Source organism: Dipodomys ordii, unplaced genomic scaffold (assembly GCF_000151885.1).
Source record: "Dipodomys ordii isolate 6190 unplaced genomic scaffold, Dord_2.0 Scaffold73, whole genome shotgun sequence".
NCBI lineage: Eukaryota > Metazoa > Chordata > Mammalia > Rodentia > Heteromyidae > Dipodomys > Dipodomys ordii.
Genome location: NW_012267289.1, coordinates 5,355,870 through 5,378,097, shown reverse-complemented (window position 1 = coordinate 5,378,097; position 22,228 = coordinate 5,355,870). Strand labels below are relative to the sequence as shown.

General features: G+C 33.9%; 1 protein-coding gene across 3 annotated transcripts in view; it reads right to left on the bottom strand.

Annotated features, from left to right (window-relative positions):
• Epha3 (EPH receptor A3) overlaps positions 1–22,228 on the bottom strand; it is a 313,122-nt gene that overhangs the window by 272,208 nt on the left and 18,686 nt on the right. For all 3 annotated transcript variants that reach the window (XM_013024101.1, XM_013024103.1, XM_013024102.1), the window contains exon 2: positions 21,098–21,162. In XM_013024101.1, the coding sequence (XP_012879555.1) occupies positions 21,098–21,162 (65 nt within the window). The remainder of the gene's footprint in view (positions 1–21,097; positions 21,163–22,228) is intronic.

The window sequence follows — 22,228 nt, the reverse complement described above, 5'->3', positions numbered from 1 at the left end:
ACAGCGCCCAGGCCCAGAGTTCAGCCACATGGCCAACAAAAATTTTTTAAAAAAGGCTGTTCCTACTGGTGAATTAGACTATACCAAGTCACAAAATGGATCAGGAAGTTGCATTTATTAAAACTTAGTGTTTATTATTTCTAATAGAATATTTATCAGGATATTGGAGAAAGTGTGATGATTTGACATGCTCATCTCTGTACGTGCTGGCTTTACAACTTGTACTAGGACATTCTACCTCTCTCTTTGTTTCAGTACCCTCAAGTCTTGATAGAGAATCCACACAAATACCTTATTGTATTTCTATTTACTGATAATTAGGTATGCCAATGGCATATACTTAAATGACTTACTTGAATTTACCTGTATTTTGCTATAAGCGAACTGGCAATATAACTTTCCTAAGATGAGGAGAATATGTCAAAAGTAATATAAGATTAAATTATCAAAAGGTGTTCTCAAAGTCATTCTATATTTCATTGTTTGAAATTTAAAGGGCACCACTTTCAATCATTAAAAAATAGAGAACATAGTTTATAGAATTCACAAACTTTATAGACAAGGTGATGACAATTTGCCTTATAAAGGTTAAAATAAAAAATAGAGAACATAAAGAGGGGATGTGGACAAAAAGGAACCTTACTTCATTGTTGGTGGGAATGTAAACTTGTTCAACCACTTTGGAAAGCAGTATGGAGGTTCCTCAAAAGACTCCACATAGAGCTCCCCTATGACCCAGCAATCCCACTCTTGGGCATTTACCCAAATGTTTACAAACAAGACCACACTAAAGCTACCAGCACAACTATGTTCATTGCAGCATTATTTACCATAGCTAAGATATGGAACCAACCCAGATGCCCCTCAGTAGATGAATGGATCAAGAAAATGTGGTATATATACACAATGGAATTCTATGCCTCCAACAGAAAGAATGACATTGCCACATTTTTTGGGAATTGGAAAACTTGGAAAAAATTATATTAAGTGAAGTAAGCCAGGCCCAAAGAAACATAGGTCCCATGGTTTCCCTTATTTGCAATATCTAGTATATGTATGAGTCAAGTGGAAAAGGTCAGATAATGTGATGTCAGGAAAATGAACCCTTAGACATGCATTTTAATGTTTCTTTCTTTCATGCATGTGTTTCTAATGCATTTATAAGACTATCTCTTTGTTGCTTTGTATGTCCCTCCCCCACAGAATAACCCCTGCTTTCACTATATTTGATGTCAGTATAACTTGTGGAGGAGAGGGGGAAAAAACAGTTGTTTAAGGATACAGGTGGACCTGATGCAACAACGAGAAGTATAAGTTGTCATGTCCAAAACGAGCTTTACAATGTCGGTCGGGGGGGGAAGGGGGGGGAGGAGAAGGGTTGGGATTGGGGGGGAGGGGGGAGGCTGGTAAGGGATGTGAAGGGTAAACCAAAGGAGGAGGCTGCAATGCTTGGTAAGAAATGTACGCATTATCCTGCCCATGTAATTGTAACCCCTCTGTACAGTATGTTCACAAATAAAAAATAAATTAATTAATTAAAAAAAAAGATATTCAAGTTTAACATCAATATGGGCTTCTGCTCCATGAAATATAGAAGCATGTGGTATAATTTTTGACCTTGCTACATAATCTTAATTTATTCATGAATTCTTTACATTTCATCATTTAATTAATTTACTTGGCAACTTTGGTCTCTTCTACTAATTTATAAAACTCTTAAATCCAGAGACAGGGATCTTTCCTATAAAACAGTAAATTTATAACCCCTACTCTACCATACATTCTATATACAATAAAAATAGGAAGAGGATATGAATAAGCCCTTCCTTTTTTGTCAGTTGTGGGGGCTGAACTCTGGGCCTGGGCGCTGTCCCTCAGCTCTTCAGCTCAAGGCTAGCACCCTATCACTTGAGCCACAGCGCCACTTCCTGCTTTTTTCTGCTTACATGGTGCTGAGGACAAACCCAGGGCCTCGTGCATGCAAGGCAAGCACTGTATCACTGAGCCAATTCCCAGCCCTCATAGTTACCTTTATATCAACTTTCTCATGGTTTTATTTTGATGTGTATGGCTCTGTCTATATTTTTCTGATAAATAAGAAAATGTGTGAGTATATGCACACATACACATCACTGTGTATGCATATGTAGATGTTATTTACAGAAAATTTCACTTTATCAACACACAAAGTTGTTTGTGAATTTTTTCCCCATCATTTTTCCAATGCCTGCTTCTGTTTCTTGATATTGTAGTATCCTGACCCTATGACCCATTACTTTTGGTCTTTCCAAAAACAGAGACATTTGTTTTTGCTTTCCTCCCTTGAACTAGTTATTTCTGTTTCTGTTGGAGAATGTGACTATACTCACTACTTTGCTAAATGTATGAATCTTCCTCCTATTTCAAATATTAATATTTGCTACAGTTTCACTAGTGCATGTTTTTCAATTACCCATGTGTTAAAAGTTTGATTAGAAAGGAAGTGGCTTAGTGAGGTTGGCCTAGTGGAAGGAAGGTTGGTTATTGGAGGTGTGCCCTTGAAGGTGACAACGCCACCATGGGATGAGAAGATAAACAATGTCATTTTACCACATACTCCCTACCTTAATAGCAGCCCCAAGGCAACAGAGCCAATAGATTGAATGACTATAGACTGAAATCCATATAACTGTAAACTAAAAGAGACCTTTCCATTTTAATGTTATCTCAACAATTTGTTACAGGATTGCAAAGACGATTAACCAGTGGTCATCAGATCTAACTTCATACCAGCCACATTTCCTGCCCATATATTCTAAGTGTATGCAGAATGTCCTTAAGAGGAAGAACAATAGTTTGAATCTGAACTTTCTTCCAACAGCTCATGTATTGCAGAACCAGTAGGTGGGGAATTTTGGAGATGGTAGGAAGAAAGGGGCTTTTAATTCATCAATGTAATAATCTACTGATAGATTCACAGCTTCCAGGGTTATTGGGAAGTGATGGGAACTTTATAAGGTGGGACTCAGTTGGCAGAAAGTGTTTTCTGGAGGATATGATTTTGTCCTCAGACCATTTGGTTTCCGTTTTGTTTTTTTTTTTGCTTCTTGAGTACCATTAGGTGAACAATTTTGCTCACCACTAACTTTCTCCTAAGGTGTTCTTCCACATCCTAAAGCCAGAATCAATGAAGCATAATGCTCACAGACTGAAAATTATAAAACAAACAGCCAAAGGTGTTTGGTTACAACAATAGAAAGCTAACAGAGTACTTGTTTATAAGATTGCACTAAACATAACCATTTCTTTGCAGAATGAATATGTATTCTTTTTTTTTTCTTGGCAGTTGGGCTTGAACTCTGGGCTTGGACGCTGTCCCAGCTCAAGGCGAGCACTCTACCGCTTGAGCCACAGCACAACTTCCGGTTTTCTGGTGGTTAATTGGAGATAAGAGTCTTCCAGACTTTCCTGCCTGGGCTGCCTTTCAACCATGATTCTCAGATCTTAGCCTCCTGAGTAGTTAGGATTACAGATGTGAGCCACCAGCAGTGCCCGGTTGATTTTTTTATTCTAAAATAACTAGTTGAATATTTTCTTGTTCAGTGTCAGGTTTTCAACTATGGCAACAATGCTTGATAAGAAATATACTCATTACCTTGTTCATGTAATTGTAACTCCTCTGTACAGTATTTTCACAATAAAAAACCTTATTAATAATAAAAATAAGAGAAAAAAGAAATATAAAACAAATATTTTCAGTAAAAGTAAAGAGTAATTTTGTCTCATTTCAAAACAGAAATACTTTTTTCCTTCCAAACTGTGCAGTTATTCTGCAGAAAGAAGTACTAAAGATACTACTTAGCGTAATGCTTTAGATCTTCATCTCATCACATTAATTAATTAGTTAATTAATTAATTTGTAAGAGGATAGAGATAGAACCCAGGGCCTTGCAAATTGCTTAACAAGTGTTTTACTACAGAGCTCCATTCATAGTCCTTCTTGATTTCCTTCTGTATAGCCTGCCAGCTTTGAATTCTCCAAGTCAGTTTTTTTTTAATTATTGCTATTAACTATTCTGTGAATACATTTAGATTCTTCTATATTAAGACATTCTATATTAAGATATATTCTAATCAGTTCAATAAGAATGAAAGTGTGTCTCCCCATCTTACTGTGCATGCTACAGCTTAACTGTGCAGGCACTTTAATTTCTTGAATCTTTATGTCACATCATGCTGGATCCATGCTCTTTTTTTGAAAAGAAATAAAATGGGCCTTTGTTTGGAGATTTGGGAAAAAAGTTTGGTAAATCAGTGACTTGAATCAGCACATGAAATCCCTGATGATTATAAAAAGAAAAGTAATTTATGTAAAATTAAAGAAACTGTACTTTTGAGTTAGAAAAAAAACCCTGCTTTGGAACACACAATTTTGTGCTAAATATCCATTACCTCTTCTAATATGGCAATTTAGATCTTTGTGTTCTGAGGATGTATTCAAAGAAAAATACAGAAGTAACATACCAGATTTAGCTTCAAATAAAAAACAATCACAATAATAAATATTTTTGGATAAACTAATAGTTCCTGGTTTCAGAAAAAAATGAGCTTCAAGTTTACACTAATTAATTCCTGTGGTCATGAGATACTTCTGTGCTTGACTAGTTACATTCATTCCCTCTGGAATATTCCCTGTACCTGTAAGTAGTTAAATAAATGGTCACTTTTCTCCTGTTTAAACATCATTGAAAGTATATTTTTATGCCCCACTGAGAATGGTAATTTCTATAAATGTTGTATCTATCATTTTTGTGTTTGGCAAAGGGTAACTGAGCACTGAAAAATGTACACCGTATATTTCCAAAAGATTTCCATTCAATTAAATTTAAAATTTTGGTTTTCATTTTACTAATTACCACGTCTTTGTCTAGAACATTTAATGAGACAGCTTTATAACATTTTCCCAGATATTGGCAGTTTTAACTGGTAGATCATATTCAATATGATATAATATTGGGATAAAAGTTTTACTTTTATTTTATGTATATTTCCCTACCATCAAAAGACTCATAGTGTGATCTGCCATAGTTTTAAAAGTGCATTATATCATTTTCTTCAACTACATGTGCTCTATATATGAAGATTCCATCTTTGGGAAACATGAGAAGAGGGGCTGATGGGAGAATGAAAATGATCAAGCTATATCCAATATAAAAACAATAAGAAAACTCCTTGATATTATTAATATGTACAATAAAATTAAACAGAAAACAGTTTGGAGCTTAGCCTTTATTATTTCTGTATATTTTTGTACTCCGAAATTATAAGTAGAAGCAACAAAATAATTTTAAACATTGACATGGCACTTAGACATCAAAACCGTTAGCTGCATTTCAATATATGTTATATCTGCAGATATATGTACTTACATATATACTCATAGCTAAGTGTGCATGTGAATGTATATATACATACATGTGTACATATATGAATATACATATATACTATACATACATATGTGTATGGTGTAAATTGGCCATTAGCAACATTAGAACAGATCATGTTTCAAGATAATTTATATCAAACACAGACTTTCATAAATCTAAGCCTTTCAAATTTATTTATGGCTTCATCCTTAGCCAATACCTGGGGTTTTGTTTCTCAAAATAATATCTGGGACTTGCACTATTAAGAATGCAACATTACTACAAGGGATGCCAGTATTGTATTGTGCTGTGTCCAATTTGAGATAATGATCTAGGGGAAACCTATTCTGCCTTGTGCTTTAAAGTATGATATGCAATCATGTATATATGTTGAATAGTTATACATTTTTCAAGATATCACAATCTTTTACTACAATTTTTCCCCACTCATATTAAACAAAATTGGTGATATTTATGGTGTGATATTAATGTTGATATTACCATATCAATTGTGAATCTATATTATTTGTTGCATTTAAAATGTAGTTGCTGGTTCACAAATTGATTTCTTCTGAAACTTTTACCTTCCTAAGGATAGCTCTTCCTAATTCCTCTCAGAAAATCTAGTACAGATCATTAGTTAGTGTACAGTCTCAGAAGTCAGCTATCTTATTTACCATGCTTACCACCGTTACTGACTAGATCCATAATCTAAAAATATCCTGTTCAAGTTATTTAAATTAAAAGAGACTCTTCTTCTATAAAAAGAAATTGAAATGAATTTCTTTGAAAGTTCATAAGATGTTGTAAGAGTTACCTAAGCTGATATACAAAACATTAGGAACCATTTAGATATGTTGATGCAGTGTAAATATTGATACCCTCTGTATCTCTGTGTCCTGGGAGCCTCTGAGAGTAACTACATAATTGTAAGTGTTAAAGAAACAATAGAACTGAAGGACAGATTCCAAGGATTTTATAAGCTTTTAATAATGTACAAAGTGTTCAGAATTAACTTTTAGAAACTTTGACCTTACATATTTTCCTTTCTAAAATAATGCTATAACACTTTTCCTCCCTGAAAATGTTTACCATTCCTATGTTTTCTTTAGATTAGGACTATTTATATTTATTTGTCAAGAGATGGTCACCAAACCAAGTTTAACCACAAGCATTTCTAGCATTATAAACTCATAGATACAGTTTTATATTTTATTTTGAAAAAAATGAACTAAATTGTTACCCTGATTTATGATTTTCAAAATATTCCAAAAGTTATAGAAGAATATTATATATTTCTATAAAAGATATGCATAAAATTCAAGTGATTTTTTTTAACATTTTGGAAGGATCAAAATAAAGATAACATTGTGAAGATATTTCAAATCTAAAAGAATATTTACTGACTGAAGAATGTCACATCTTAATCATTAAGATAAGCCATATGAAATAACATGTTTGATGCTTCAGAAAATTGAAAGCATATAGTACTTTTTTTAGCATTGAGCTAACATTTAAAAAATGCTCTTTTGATGCAGTTAGATTAGGATTTCTATTTGAATCTAACTAAAATACATTTCAGAATACATGTCAGAAAATGAGTTCAAATATTTAGTCACTCAATGACAGGTTGTCTCTGGATCCTGAATCAGGTGGTGAGGAGATAAACACCCAGAACTGTGGAGTGCTAATCAGAATTCTCTGAACATGATTTTCCCTGTATGCTTGTGAAATGGAAGCATTTTTAAATGGTCCATGAGAGTGGCTCTAGATGTTCCCAAGATTTGGTTATGAATTATTGTGTTATCAAAGATGAAACTGGGGACAGAATCACAACTCCATGAATTATAATGTTATGAATATTAAATATATTAATTATGCTATCCATAATCCTAAAACTTTGCTTGATAATGTCCACAGAAGAAAGTTAGAAGAAGGGGGGAAAAAGAGAACATTGGACCAAGGCCCCAAAACCAATGATATAACCTTGGGCAAGGCCTTTACCTCAGTGATATCTCTACATAATTGGAGAAATGCATAAGTAATTTTTACAAACACTACTGCCTCTAAAATTGCCAGTCAGTTTCAGGAAAAACTACTCCATTTTGTATAGTATACTGCTTCAAATAAGTTAAACTTCTGCTGTCCTTAGTGCAAAATATAAAGTGGCCTTAAGAAACATTTCCTATAAACTTTTTCTATAAACTTCACAAATAGTATTTTTATAGTTTATAACTATGTCATCTTTACTGTCTATAGAAAATTCAGAAAAATAGAAAATTTTACATTTAAAAAGTTGCGAATTTTACTTTTAAAACAACCAACCAATACATCCGATGTAAAGTGTAGATGCAACTGCATACAGATACAGGAAATTATTGAATGAGTAAGATGTACAACATTGATTCACAATGCCCACAAACTTTAAACATTGTGAAAGGCTTTTGAGTGCATCTGTAAAGTTTATGGCTGTCAGCTTGCTTAAGATTCCAAGTATGTGGCTAAGAATAAATATTCCATTCAATCATCACATTTCACTGGTCCCCTCTCCCTGCCATAGTTGGAAAGTACTTGATCTGTTCACGTTGGGTTGAGATGGGAGGTCATCACTTACACTCATTTTAAGTTTTGAAAACTGACTGCTAGTTTTTTCTACCATTAGATTACCATATACCTATTTTTTGATACTGTATAATTTTCATTTCTAGTGAGTCTTGAAAAGGCCTTCATCTTCCTTACTTTTTCAAATAATCCTTTTTATGTACTGATTATTTTAAAAACTGACCTAGCTACTCAGGAGGATGAGATCTGAGAATTGAGGTTCAAAGCCACCCTGGTCAGGAAAGCTGATGAGATACTTATCTCAAATTAATCACCAAAAAGATTAAAGTGGTACTATGCTAGTGGCAGTGCACTAGCTTTGAGCACAAAGCTCAGGGACAGTCCCAGCCTCTGTGCATGCACGCACGTGCGCTCGCGCGCGCGCACACACACACACACACAAAACCTGCCCAGAATAAGGTGAAGAAGATAGAAAAGGAGCATGGGATTAAACGAAGAAAAGAAGATAAAGGAAAAGGAGGAAGAGGGGGCAGTGAAGAATATTTGAATTTTAAGAACATTCCTTCTGACAAAAAAAATAGAAAAACAGAAAAAGCTAAATCCTAAACTAAAGCACATAAGTATGAAAAAATACATGTAATATTTAATAAGAACATAAAATAGACCTTTGAGTATAACGAGGAGAAAATAAACATAAAAGGTCTATCCTATGTTCTTGTTACCCATGAAAGGAATTTCATAATGCTTTCACTGACTCTGACCTTTTCTTCAGCTATATTGTGCTCTATAATCATCTGCTTAGAAAACTGGTTTTGAACAATGCCCAATATTTTAGTATGATATACAACCCATTAAAATTTGATGACTGTGATATTCCAGGAACATATCAATGATTTCTCTGAAAGTTTGCATTCTGGTTACTACGTGAGGGGTGTTTTCAAAGTCTTTCTCTGTGTCTTGGTCACTTAATTCATGTTTATATCCCAAAATTTTAGGTTGCAATTATATATTTTATAAGACGTGGATGGCATGATGGCACATATCTGTATATATACCATAAGTATTTTATATGCATTTGTAAATATTGATATATATATAGCATTAGCATTATGTATTTGTAAATGTTGAACATAGCATAGGTAGTTAACTGAACTCCAAAGTCACTTAAAGAAATTGATTGTGAAATTAACCTTAGTGACAAATACTAGTAATACATTCCTCCTCATTAAAACACCTATTTTCTCTTGTTTTGTAAACAATTATAGAAAAAATTCAAATTCTATATTTAGAAATATCATTAAGCGTAGTAATCATAAATTATGCATGGAGTTGTTTATTTAGGATTTCAAATGAATTGTAGGCCTGAATAAAACTGTACCAACATAGCTGAACAAGTTATTTATCCCTCATTGCACCAGATAATGATTTTATAACATACAGATTCCAAACCCTGGGCTCAGAATCATTGAGAAGAGGCTGTCAGAAATGAGATTAATAGGTCCTACCTCCAGAGATCTCAACTAATGAGCCTGGTCAGAACACCTAAACCTTGCTACTTCTAGCAATTACTGTCTACAATAAACAAAGTAATAAATATAAATTGTATTATTAATAGAACGAAAGATTTTAATACTCAAATGTCAAGTACCTTCAACTCCCTTGACTTCTTCCCTTATGTAATGAGTAGCATAATTGCAGTATTTCCACAGAATGAATCTCAGGTGTTATTTTGGCAATAATTCTACTCATAAATAATTATTGACTAAAGTGAACATGATTCACCCTAAAGAAGGTTGAACATCAATAGGAAAGAGATACTAAAGGTAGTTTGTGGATATCATAACTTTTAAATATTCTTAAATCCAAATGATTGTGTTTGTAACATGGAGCTTATATAAAAAATATTTTACACTATATATTTACAAGCTGTATTTAGTTATTAAAACTTTGTTAAACAAATTATCCATTAGAATATAATAAACTTATGAGGCAGAGCCATTAACTTCTGAGCTTAAAAAGGTAAAATATTTAAATAAGCAAAAAGGTGGATGAATGATTTTTAATAAATTCCAATCAATGAAATTAGATGTATAATTCCATCAAAGAAATGATTGAATTAAAACAATTTTCCATTAGGATGTATATACTGTTTTTATACCCCACTTGATAGTGAATACCTAGAAGCTTGAAATCCCACTCTAAAATATTAAAGAAAAGATACATTTTTCAGCAATTAAATAAATTGTATTCTGTTTGAAATATTGTCCCTATTCTTTTGTTTGCACAAATTAAATGTATAATGAATTGAATGTGAAAACCATTCTTTTAAAACTATAACATCTCTATTTTGTTCATTTTAATTTTAATAGCTTTCTATTTGAGGATATAAAACTCATTTGAAATTATACTAACAAATTTCATTGTTAAAAGGTTTCTAGTTTCACAGAGAAAAAAATTACCAATATAAAAAACTATCAGAAGCAAATTTTGTTAGAAAGAGAGGTATGTGGTGGGGGAGGATGTTTATGCAGTACTGAGACTTGAACTCAGGACTTGGTATTGGCCTTTAGCTTTTCTGCTCAAGGTTAGCACTTTATCCCTTGAGCAACAGCCCCACTTCTGGCTATTGGGTGATTAATTGGAGATAAGATTCTCCCATATGTTCCTATTTTGGCTGTCATGGAAGTGTGTTCCTCAGATTGCAAACTCTGAGTAGCTGGGATTACAAGCACTAGCCACCAGTATCCAGCTCTCTATAAATTTTAAACTACTTAAAATGATTTAGAAAGTCCATTGTGAATGTATATATTTTCATATTCAAAGCAGAATGAAAATTTTGGAGGTTGAGGGTATAGCTCAAGCGAAGAATATCAGCCTAGCAAGCAGGAAGCTATGATTTTAAACTCTAGTACCACCAAAATCTAAATAAGTATAACATAGGAAATTATGAGGACTACATTTTAACTTTGTTATTTGAGATTATTTTAAATGTCTATTAAGTAAGACTTCTGTAGCACAAATTAATTCTTAACAAAGTATGACTAATACCTGCCTAAATATGTTTCAGGTTTCTTTTACTCTAAATCCCGCAAAGCTGAAGCAAGTGTAAAATAAAGTCTACTAAACTATCTTATTTTTTTTAATTCAAATCAAATATCTCAAATTATACTTTGTTTTGACATAGAGAGGCTGATTCACTTGGAAACAGAAAACTTTAGAGATAGAAAAATGGTTTCTATGCTTCAAAACATAAAGCACAAGACAATTTTCATGAATTAAAAATAAATTCCATTTTCTAACAAATGGGGTGGTGTCATTTTCATGATCCATTCATGTACTGAGGGGCATCTGGGTTGGTTCCATATCTTAGCTATGGTGAATAATGCTGCGATAAACATAGTTGTGCTGGTAGCTTTAGTATGGCCTTGCTTGTGATCTTTTGAGTAAAAGCCCAAAAGTAGAATTGCTGGGTCATAGGGGAACTCTATGTGTGGTTTTTGAGGAACCTCCATACTGCTTTCCAGAGTGGTTGAAGAAGTTTGCACTTCCACCAACCATGAAATAGGGTTCCCTTTTGGCCAATTCCCTTCTAGCATCTGTTGTTATTAGATTTCTTGATTATAGCCATTCTAACTGGGTTGAGGTACAATCTCAATGTTGTTTTGATTTGCATTCCTTTTTTTTGGAGGGGGGGTCCGGTTGTGGGGCCTGAACACTGGGCGTAGGCTCTGTCCCTCAGCTCTTCAGCTCAAGGCTAGCACTTCTACCACTTGAGCACCACTTCTGGCTTTTTTCTTTTTGCTTATGTGGTGCTGAGGAATCGAACCGAGGTCCTCATGTATGCAAGGCAAGCGCTCTACCACTGAGCCACCTTCCCAGCCCTGCTTTGCATTCCTTTTATGGCCAGAGAAGTGGAACATTTCTTCATGTGTCTATTGGCCCTTCTTATTTCCTCTTCAGAGAAGTCTCTCTTTAAGTCTCTAGCCCACTTATTTATTGGGCAGTTGTCTCTTTGAGGATTTGTTTTGAGGGGATTTAATTGTTTGAGTTTTAAGTATATTTTAGATATGAGGCCGTGTCTGTTGTATGGCAAGACTCAATACATGGGCTTTCTAATGATCTTGCTAGCTAAGTCCTTTGCCATGCAGAAGCTCTGCAGTTTCATGCAATCCAATTTAGCCAACCTTTCTTTGATTTGTTGTGTTTCTGGGTCTTTATTGAAAATTTTCAGCCTGTGCCAAGGAGCCCTAGAGTTTCTCCTATTCCTTCCTGCAATATTTTCAAGGTGTCTGCTTTTAGTTTGAGGTCTTTGATCCATTTGGACTTCATTATGGTGCAGGGTTATATATGAGGATCTAGCTTTAGTTTTCTGCAGGTGTTTAACCAGTTTTTCCATCACAATTTGCTGAAGAGGCTGTCTTTCTTCAAAATTTTATTAAGTGAAGCAAACCTAACCCAAAGAAACATAAGTGCCATGGTTTCCCTTGTTTGCAATAACTAGTGTTCGTCTACAATAATCTTACCAGACAAAAAGAAAAGGTCAAAAACTACATTCATATGACTAAATAAGCAAAATGAGCCCCAAGATATGGACACAAGTTTTTTTTTGTTTTTTGTTTTTTGTTTTTTTTTGGGTCCGGTCGTGGGGCCTGAACTCTGGGCCTGGGCGCTGTCCCTCAGCTCTTCAGCTCAAGGCTAGCGCTCTACCACTTGAGCCACAGTGCCACTTCCGGCTTTTTTTTTCTTTTTGCTTATGTGGTGCTGAGGAATCGAACCCAGGGCATCATGCATGCAAGGCAAGCGCTCTACCACTGAGCCACCTCCCCAGCCCCATGGACACAAGTTTTTTTGTCTTTGTTGTTGTTGTTGTTTTTAATGTGCTTTTAATTTGTTTCTGTTTTTGTTTTGTGTGTTCTTCTCCCTATAATATTACCTTGTTAACATTGTATTTGATTCCAGTGCCCTGCACCTTGTATAAACATTTTTTCTAACTTGAGGAGGGGAAGGGAAATAACAAAATGCTGAAACAAGGATACAGATTAACCATTTCTCATAACCATGAGACATACAAGAGGTTATGTTGAAAACAAACTTTACAACTTTGGAGGGGGGAAGGGTGGAGTAGAGGAAATGGGGAGGAAAGGGATAGTAGGGAAAAAACAAAAGAGGGAGTAACAATGCTCCATAGGAAATGTACTCATTACCTTAATCATGTAACTATAACCCCTCTGTACAGTATCTTCACAATAAAACATTTTTAAATAAAAGCTATGAGGATAAAACCACATGATGACTGCTAAACCAAAAATAAATAAATAAATTCCAGGGCTTGGAACATGGCTTAGTGGGGTGCTTGCCTAGCATGCACGAAGCTCTGGGTTGGGTTCCTCAGTACCCCATCAACAGAAAATGCCAGATATGGAGCTGTGGCTCAATTGACAGAGCGCTAGCCTTGAGCAAAAGAAGTTCAGACCCCAAGTTTAAGCCCCAGGACTGGTAAAAAAAAAAACAATCCAATTCTGCAGGTTTGTACTATTTTTGTATGTTTTGCCTTCTTTTATGGTGAAGTTTCATTTCAGGAAACACTTTAAAGAGCCTGTAAAACTTTTCATATTTTTAAAATTTGATCAGATTTCCTTTAGAGAAAGGCCATCATAATAGTTAAAGTGTCATATTTAAATGAGACTCCAGGCAGAACAGGTAGAAGAACTTCAGATGATCAAGAATCACATGTCACATGGGTTAGGGAACTGATTTCCTGGATCATCTATTCAGCAGAAACATCTGAAGTGTAACTCATAAAGGGAGGATCCCAGGCAGTTATTTCTGATACTCAGTCGTCAAAATATTTTTCCTTGCATTTCAAACTCTGTTCATCAAGTGAATGCTGCAAATCTGGAAATGAAACTGTTAGAATCCAGATTTCACAAACACCAATAATTCCAATTTTAAGAGCCGATCACACTGTACTGGAGAGCATAATGACTTAGTTTTAAGGATTATTTATACTTTTCTTTATAATTCACTCATTGCAAACATTCTCATTTTTGAACGATTCATATTTTATATGCCACGATAATATAATTTTGCAATTAAAGCTGAATTTAGTTTTATTTCCAATTAATTTGCAATTCACAGGCTATAAGTCTTTTGAGATAGATTAAATTAAATAATTTTGTTAGCACACAATGTAAATACTTATTATAAATATATATATTCATATATATTATAGTTTTACCTAATGTCTTCAATTAGAGGAGTAAAATTGTAAACAGACACCACTTAAGATAACAAAGTAGAAATTGGCAGATGTTTTCCAACAAATACAAATTTAGTGTTAGCTTTATTATTCTTTCCTTTTGGATGTTTCTATTATTCATTTATTCAGAGTTTTTTTTAATCCATGGGAAATGAATGCAGGAACTTTGAATTGTGAATTAAACAAAGAAATTAATGGAATGAAAATTAGCTTCATAGAACTTCCCACTGATAAACTGAACAAATCCTCAAGAAACAATATGGGAGCCTTGGGGGTAGATGAACCTTGCATGACAGAGAAGCATCTTTTAAAGGAGTCTCCATGGAGAAGTAAAATTTGATATGACATAATACTTGTGGGAAAGCTAAGCATTCAAATCAATCTGCACATTTATCGTATTTCAGTTCCTTCAATTCAAAATCCAGTGTCATGGTCATATGCAAATTTCAGTCTGTGCAAATTCAACAGAAAAATAATCATGGGATGTCAAACACAATGTACAAAAGTTTTGCAGGCCCCTTACACAACACTGTCCATTCCCCTTTTCAAGAAATCAGGTATGGACTGAGATTTAGGGGAATATCTATGATTTTAACAAAAGAGTTTAGAATGAGGATGTCAAAGTTTGGCATTGTATAAGAAGTGATTTTCAGAGCCTGGTGCTGGTGGCTTACTCCTGTTATCCTAGCTACTCAGGAGGCTGAGATCTGAGGATCACAGTTCAAAGCTAGCCCAGGGAAGGAAAGTCCGTGAGACTCCCATAAACCACTAGAAAACTGGAAGTGGCACTGTTGCTCAAGTGGTAGAGTATTAGTATTGAACTGAAGAGTGAAGAGACAGAGCCCAGGCCCAGAGTTCAAACCCCACGACCGACAAAAAAAAGTATTTGTATAAGTTTTTCACATTATACATATATAACACTGTATAAATATGTCTGAACATATCTTTAAAGGTAAATAGAAATATTTCATTTGCTCAAACCTCGTTTGTTTAATGTGTTGTGAATTATTGTTAACATCTTTTTTAAGAAAAAGGACACTTGCTTTTTTTTTAAGTTAATTGGTTTATATCAGACTTTACACCAGTAAATAGTTTAGTCAGACTTAGACTTCAAAAGCAGGTGTTCCAATTCTAAATGTTGTCCTTATTCAATTTTACTATCCTTCCTATTATCTATGACATTGAACTAAGCAACCAAAAAGACAACTGTGGAAAATACAAGTAACATTATACATTGTTTTGGCTTCCACATAGAAATCAGGATATTTCATCAGAAATAAAATAGTGTATTTTGTAAGGATGCCTTTATTTGAAAAATAAGAAATATTATGAAGAGTATCTTTAACAAGAAAGAAGAATTCTCTTCCTGAACCAAGTGATTTTGTGATGTTTGGGATACAAAATGCCTTCTCTAATACTCTCTGGTCTGTGGCCTTCTATTTCTGTATATGGAGCTCAGTGTTTCCTGGCTTTCTCAGAGGATCTGAGAAGGAAGAGGTACTAGACACCTGCCCATATCTTTTTGTGAGGAGGCTTTTTAAAATTTATTTAAGTAATTAACTTATTTGTTTGTTTATTTGTTTGTTTTATCAGAAGTGACCTGGGATCTCCTCTAGTCTCATTGGTTCATGACTGGTTCTCTACAAATCAGCCTTCACCCCAGGGAGTTGCAAAGCACCTGGTTTCTAGGAGATCACAAGGTTAAAGCCTAAACCTGCTTTGCCCTGGCTTGTTCTATTAGCCAGGAAAAAAGCATGGAATAGAGCTTGTGTGGTCAACCATCTGTATTTCTTCTTCAAAAGAATGCTTTTATAGAAGTATGCTATCATTGCTAAGTCTAAAATGAATATCTAAAAAGTTTTCCTTCCATGATACTTTTTCTTTCATCACAAATGTACCTTACTTCTTTCAGACTGGGCTTTTCGCACCTGCCTGGACCCTATTTGTCATCAGTCTCTTCTGTTTATTTTAGTGTCTTTAGTTGATTCATTTGCTCAGTATATACACACTTTCCTAAATAACTCTATTCAACTCTACTTCCTGGGATGTTTTCTCTACAGTGATACTAATACTAAGGAAGATAATTTGTTATATTATCCTTATCAAGCAATCAATTCAAATACTTATTTGTGTGTAAACCAAATGTTTCTTTCTAGTTTGTAATTCAAAAATAGTTACATACTTTTACATGTGTTGCTCTATCTTTAAATCAAATCAAATTAAAGGTATTGAATCACTTACCAGACTTCCTGAACTTAATTAGGTCCAAGATTGAAATATAATTTATTGACTCTTGGACTCATGAATTGCTCATGTCTGCATTACAAAAGTGAACGTCAGCCTAGAAAGTGTGTCAAAACATTGTTTTTTGAAAAATAAATTGTAATTCATGAACTCTGAAAAAATCCCAGTTTCCATACTTGACTATTAGCTTTGTGACCTTCATTTTAAAAAAAATCCAAGTTTCATTACAGTTTCTTTAAGAGTATTTAAAAATTTGTTTCAGGCCTACCATGATAGTATAAATTCTTACCAGGTTTTCCCTAAAGTTTGAAAACATTAAAAATGGACTTAGATACATTCCTCATATCAAAAAAGCATAGGTTTGCTGGGTGCCAGTGTCTCACACCTGTAATCCTAGCTACTCAGGAGGCTGAGATCTGAGGATCACAGTTCAAAGCCAGCCCAGGCAGGAAAGTCTGTGAGACTCTTATCTCCAATAAACTACGAGAAAACTTAAAGTGCCACTGCGGTTCAAGTGGTAGAGCACTCACATTGAGCTGAAGAGTGCAGGGACAGAGCCCAGGCCCAGAGCTCAAGCCCTACCATCATAGGTTAATTGGCAAATTTACTATTAATATATCTGTGAGAAAAGGAGAGAGAAGAAACAGAAACAGAAATACATGAAGAATATGCCACGCTTGTCAATATTTCCTACAAAAAGTGCAATTATTCCAAGAATTATTCATTTCAAATGTGAAATAAATTTTGCTTTGATCTGTCAGTTTTAGTACATCTGGAATGTATAGCTTCTGACTGAAATAGGACTGGAAATCAGGTAGCGGCTGGTAGTTCCTCTGTTGTTGCCACACACAGTTCCTGAAGCCAGCGCCATCCCCAGTCTCCTACCTATGGGACTCCCAGTCTCAACACTGCCATTTTCAACCTGAGAATTCTATTATAATGGCTTTCATTTTCATTGTAAGATAATTACCTGTATCCTAGCCTTTCCCACTAGGGGCCACCTGCCTGCTCTTGTGACAGTGTCTGTTGACATTGCTAAATGTCTCCAATGAGACTCAACCAAAACCATCTCCCTCTCTTCTCTTCATTACACTGACCTCTACTTTATAGCAAAAAAGCAAAATGTTACATGAATCAATACGACACTGTAGTTTTTTATTAATTTATTTTATTGTTATTATAGAGGTGATGTACAGAGGGATTATGATTACATGAGTCAGGTAATAAGTGCATTTCCTTTCATACAATGTCTTCTGTTTCCTCATTCTCTCCCAGTCCCTCCCTACCATCTTCACACATGAGTTGTACTGAACACTTAAATCCAATGAGCTTCACTTTTCACCATTTTTCCCTCAAGTTCTGTGCCCCTCCCACTTTTCTGAAGATCTACACTTAAATGCCCCAAACATGTAAAAAAAAAAAAAAAAGAACAGAATCATCAAAAACTAAAAAGAAATAAAAACAAAGGAAAGAAAGAAAAGGAAAAATGTCTATTGTTTCCATATGTTGGAGTTTCAGTGTGTATATATATATATATATATGAAGAGTCACTTAGGCATTGCACCTTTATGTTTCTCTCTTAAGAGTATCCTCTTTTGGTCTCACTGTGTGTGAGAAACCACAATACAGTATAATTTGACGTATCCCAGTGCATTTTAGATCTAATTTCCACATATCAGAGAGAACATGTGCTGTTGAGTTTGCCTTACCTCACTTAACATGATTTGTTCTAGTTCCATCCATTTCCCTGCAAATGACATTAGTCTTTCTAATGGCTGTGGAAAATTCCATTTTGTATAGGTACCACATTTTTGGAAATCTCATCTCTTATGGGGCATCTGGGCAGTTTCCTATATTGAGTTATTGTGTATAGTGCAGCAATAAACATGGATGTGCAGGTGTCATTATCATATCCTGGCTGATGATGTTCAGGATAGATGCACAAGAATTTAATGGCTGGTTTGTAGGGAAGGTTTGTGTTTAGCTTTCCAAGGAACCTCCAAATTGCTGTCCAGGATGATTGTACTAGTTACATTCCCATCAATAGTGCAGTAGGGATTATTTTCCCCCACATTCCTGTCTAGTTTTGCTTTTCCTCTAAAGTTTACTTCTACATTTTAACAACTCAATAATTAGATGCCCTGTTTTCATTAAGGCCCATTAATTAACAAGATGCTCAAAGTTTTTTCCAGCTACTAAATGAGATTTTTATGACTAATATTTCAGCAAATTTCAGTATCATAAATGTTTAGCATCATTTTCTTTATGAACAAAACAGACATAAAATGATTGTACTCATATATAGAAAGTAGAAAAGATTAGGCAATAAAAATAACTGTGCCAAGAATGATGCTACACACCTGTAATACTATCACTTGGAAGTCTGAGACAGGAGTATAGCAAGTTCAAATCTAGCCTGGACCCAATCACCAAACAGACAAAGGGAAAAAAAATAATTGAATTTCAAGGCACAAATAATCATACATCAAGGATGTCAATTCCCAAATTTAATTTTTCCTGTAGTGTTTTTACCCAATAATTTCATTACTTTAACAAAAGGGAATGGATATTCATGGAACATTTACTAAATCTATACCATTATTTTCTTGTGACATTGTAGGTAACATAATATGTGCAAGAAATTTCATAGCCAATACACTCTATATTACCATAGGACAATAACTCAAATTTTTTATTTTCCTTTTTTTCTTCCTTCCTTCCTTCCTTCCTTTCCTTTCCTTTTCTTTCTTTTGCTTTCTTCCTTTCTTTGTTTTAGTTTTGAGGTTTTGAAAAATGACCTGCTGGTAGAATTTTTCCCATGAAAGTTACATGACGAATTTGGACAAATAGACCAGCTCTTTTAGGCAATTTTATGCATTAGAAATTGGGACAACACAGCTGTAAGATGAGCAGAGGAAAACAATGAAGAGAAAGCCAAATGCCAGAAAAAAGCTCTCTAAACCATCACAAAGAGAAGAAATTGAAAAATCATGGCTTGAGGAAACTCTGAAAGATTCCTAGGCTAAAAGAAGTTAAGAAATTACACTGCAGTGTTTCTCAAATTTAATGTGTTTCTGAGTTGCTTGACATCAATCATACAGAAATGCTGGGGTATTGAGGTATTCAGTAGGCACATAGATAGCAAGATACTATACACCCCATAATCTGCACCCCAAGAAATTCTGGCTTTAGAACTCCAACCTTATTTTGTTACAAATTATAGGAATTTATCAAAAAATTAACTATGAGATTAAAAATGAGAGAATCCATTTGCCCAATTCTTCTTATATTTTAAAAGAAAACAGAGCAGACAATCGCTGTGGTATAGAAATAAGTGTATTATATGGAGATATGTCTAGGTATCTATTAATAAAATTGTCACTCCATTTTAATTTTCTCCTATCTTTAAGCAGTAGTTTTCATGGTGTATCATCAGATAGAGTAATGAAGAACTCAAATTCCTAAGATCAAAATTAAGATTGCATTTGACTTTGGGCTGATTAGTTTTAAATGAGTTTTCCAGCACAGTCTTGACTTCTGGTTCACTCTTTATGACAATGCAGGATGTGCATTTTCCCCAATCACTTGATTCCTTTTTACACCTATGGGAAAATCAATTCCTGGCTTGCTTCATTCTCTCCCTTCCAAAGCAACTGATGGAGGCCCTGTTAAAAGTTTTGGCATTTTGTCAATGTCAAGGTGTGTCAGGAAGAGAAACAGATACAGAGATGACAGACAGATGAAGTATCCCTGACACAAAACATCTGTTTGGGAAGAAGAAGCTGATAGTGCTGCATAAATTAGTGTGTTCAGGTACAAATATCTCAAGACTGGATACCTTTACTAAGTGCAAATAACTATTAACATTATAAAAAGATTATTGTAGAAGAAGAGAATGCATATGTTTGCTCCTATGAAAAATATTTCAAAATAACTTCACAAATTCATGACTCACTTTTTCTGGAAAAATATTTTCACACAATAGAGTTATGATGAACATTTGAAAGACCAATGTACTATAAACCCTGACAATGTGTTCCTAGCTTAGTAAAGTATCAAAGTTACAAAAAGTTTGAAATTGGAATGTTCCCAGCTTTATCTTTTAAATAAATTCCTAAGTTTAAGGCAATCTAGAAAAGTTATAAAGATTAAAACAAGTAAGATAGCACGGGTTTATATTGTTGATTAAATATATGTATGCTTTAAGTAAAATGGTCATTATGGTTGATTTTAAGGCCATGAGTTTGGACACTAGCATTACCAAATACAAACATTTTATATAACATAAAATTTACAATGCCTTATCAATTCAGTTATTCTGATCACAGCACAAGAAATAGTAGATGATTATACTTGAAAATGATTATATGGCAATAATATTTTACCAATAATAATTAACTATGTAATTATTCAATTCCAGCAATTGATAAATTTAGGAGAGAATCACTTTGAAATTTCCAATAGTTTAATAGAACATAAATATTAAGCCCTGCTAATCCCATACCTAATATCATTATAAATATAAACATAATTTCTTTCCTTCAAAGAATACAGCAAAGCATCTTTCTGTTCTTTAAAAGAGCAGTATGAAAGAATCACAATACTTGAAATAGTTTGATAAACTCACCCCATGAGGTGGATAAGAGATCCAGCCCAGCTCGCCTTGTATTGTTTTTGAATCTAGTAGATTGACTAAAAGAAAACACAAATACACAAGCACAGTTAGACTATGAATTACTTCTACTATTTTCTGTTAATGGAATCTGTTATTGAAAACACCATTGGTACATCAACATGTCATTTATTCTTTGTGGTCAATGTGTATGTAAAGTATAGGAAGAGTTTTACAAAAACAAACAAGCGAAAGGGAGGGTTGTAGAGGAATTTTTTTATTTATTTGTTTATAAAAGTAAGTTACTAGTCAAATACTGATGCATCCTGACAGGATAACTATATCTTTAAAAACAAAGAAACAAAAAACACAACGAAAATGAAAGCAAGGAACATAGTAATGCTAACATGGCAAAATACCTGTAGACAACTTGATAAATTTACATAGTTGAGTAAGGTTTTCAATATGTTTACATAATTAAATCAGCATTTCTATTTGTATATGTCATCTTCATAGTTACTGGTTAAATTAAAAATATTGCTTTGCAATGTATTTTTATTATATATTATTATAAAAATACTGTACAGAGGGGTTATAGTTACATGAACAAGGTAATGAGTCCATTTCTATCAAGCATGGTTACCACCTCCTTTGTTTTTTTTCCCCTTACTTATATGCAATAAATAACATGTCTAAAAATGTTTGAGGAACAGCAAAGGAAAATAATGTTTTACATGACCAAATGTGGAAAGCCTTGTCTTAAGGTTAAAGTTTTAATGATTTTATTTTCAACTATGTTCTAGTTATTTTTAAATATCCAATTCCCTATCAGCATTTATAAACAAAAAAGAAAATATGGCATGCATGTGTAACATATTAATATATATTTAATGACAAGGGTAAATAATTTTTCAGCAAAGAACTACAATCTTATAGATTATGAATTAAAATAAAAGGATGTTGCAAATATAATTAACAGAAAAAAGATCATTTTTGTTGTTGTTCTTTTTCAATAGTCTGAAGATTTGTTTTTATGGTCTAGCACTTTGTAAATAGACATGGCTAGTAACCTGACCATGATCACTGTCCTCACAAATCACTTTGATTGTTTAGCTGATCTGTTTAAATAATAGGGACTAGAGATTT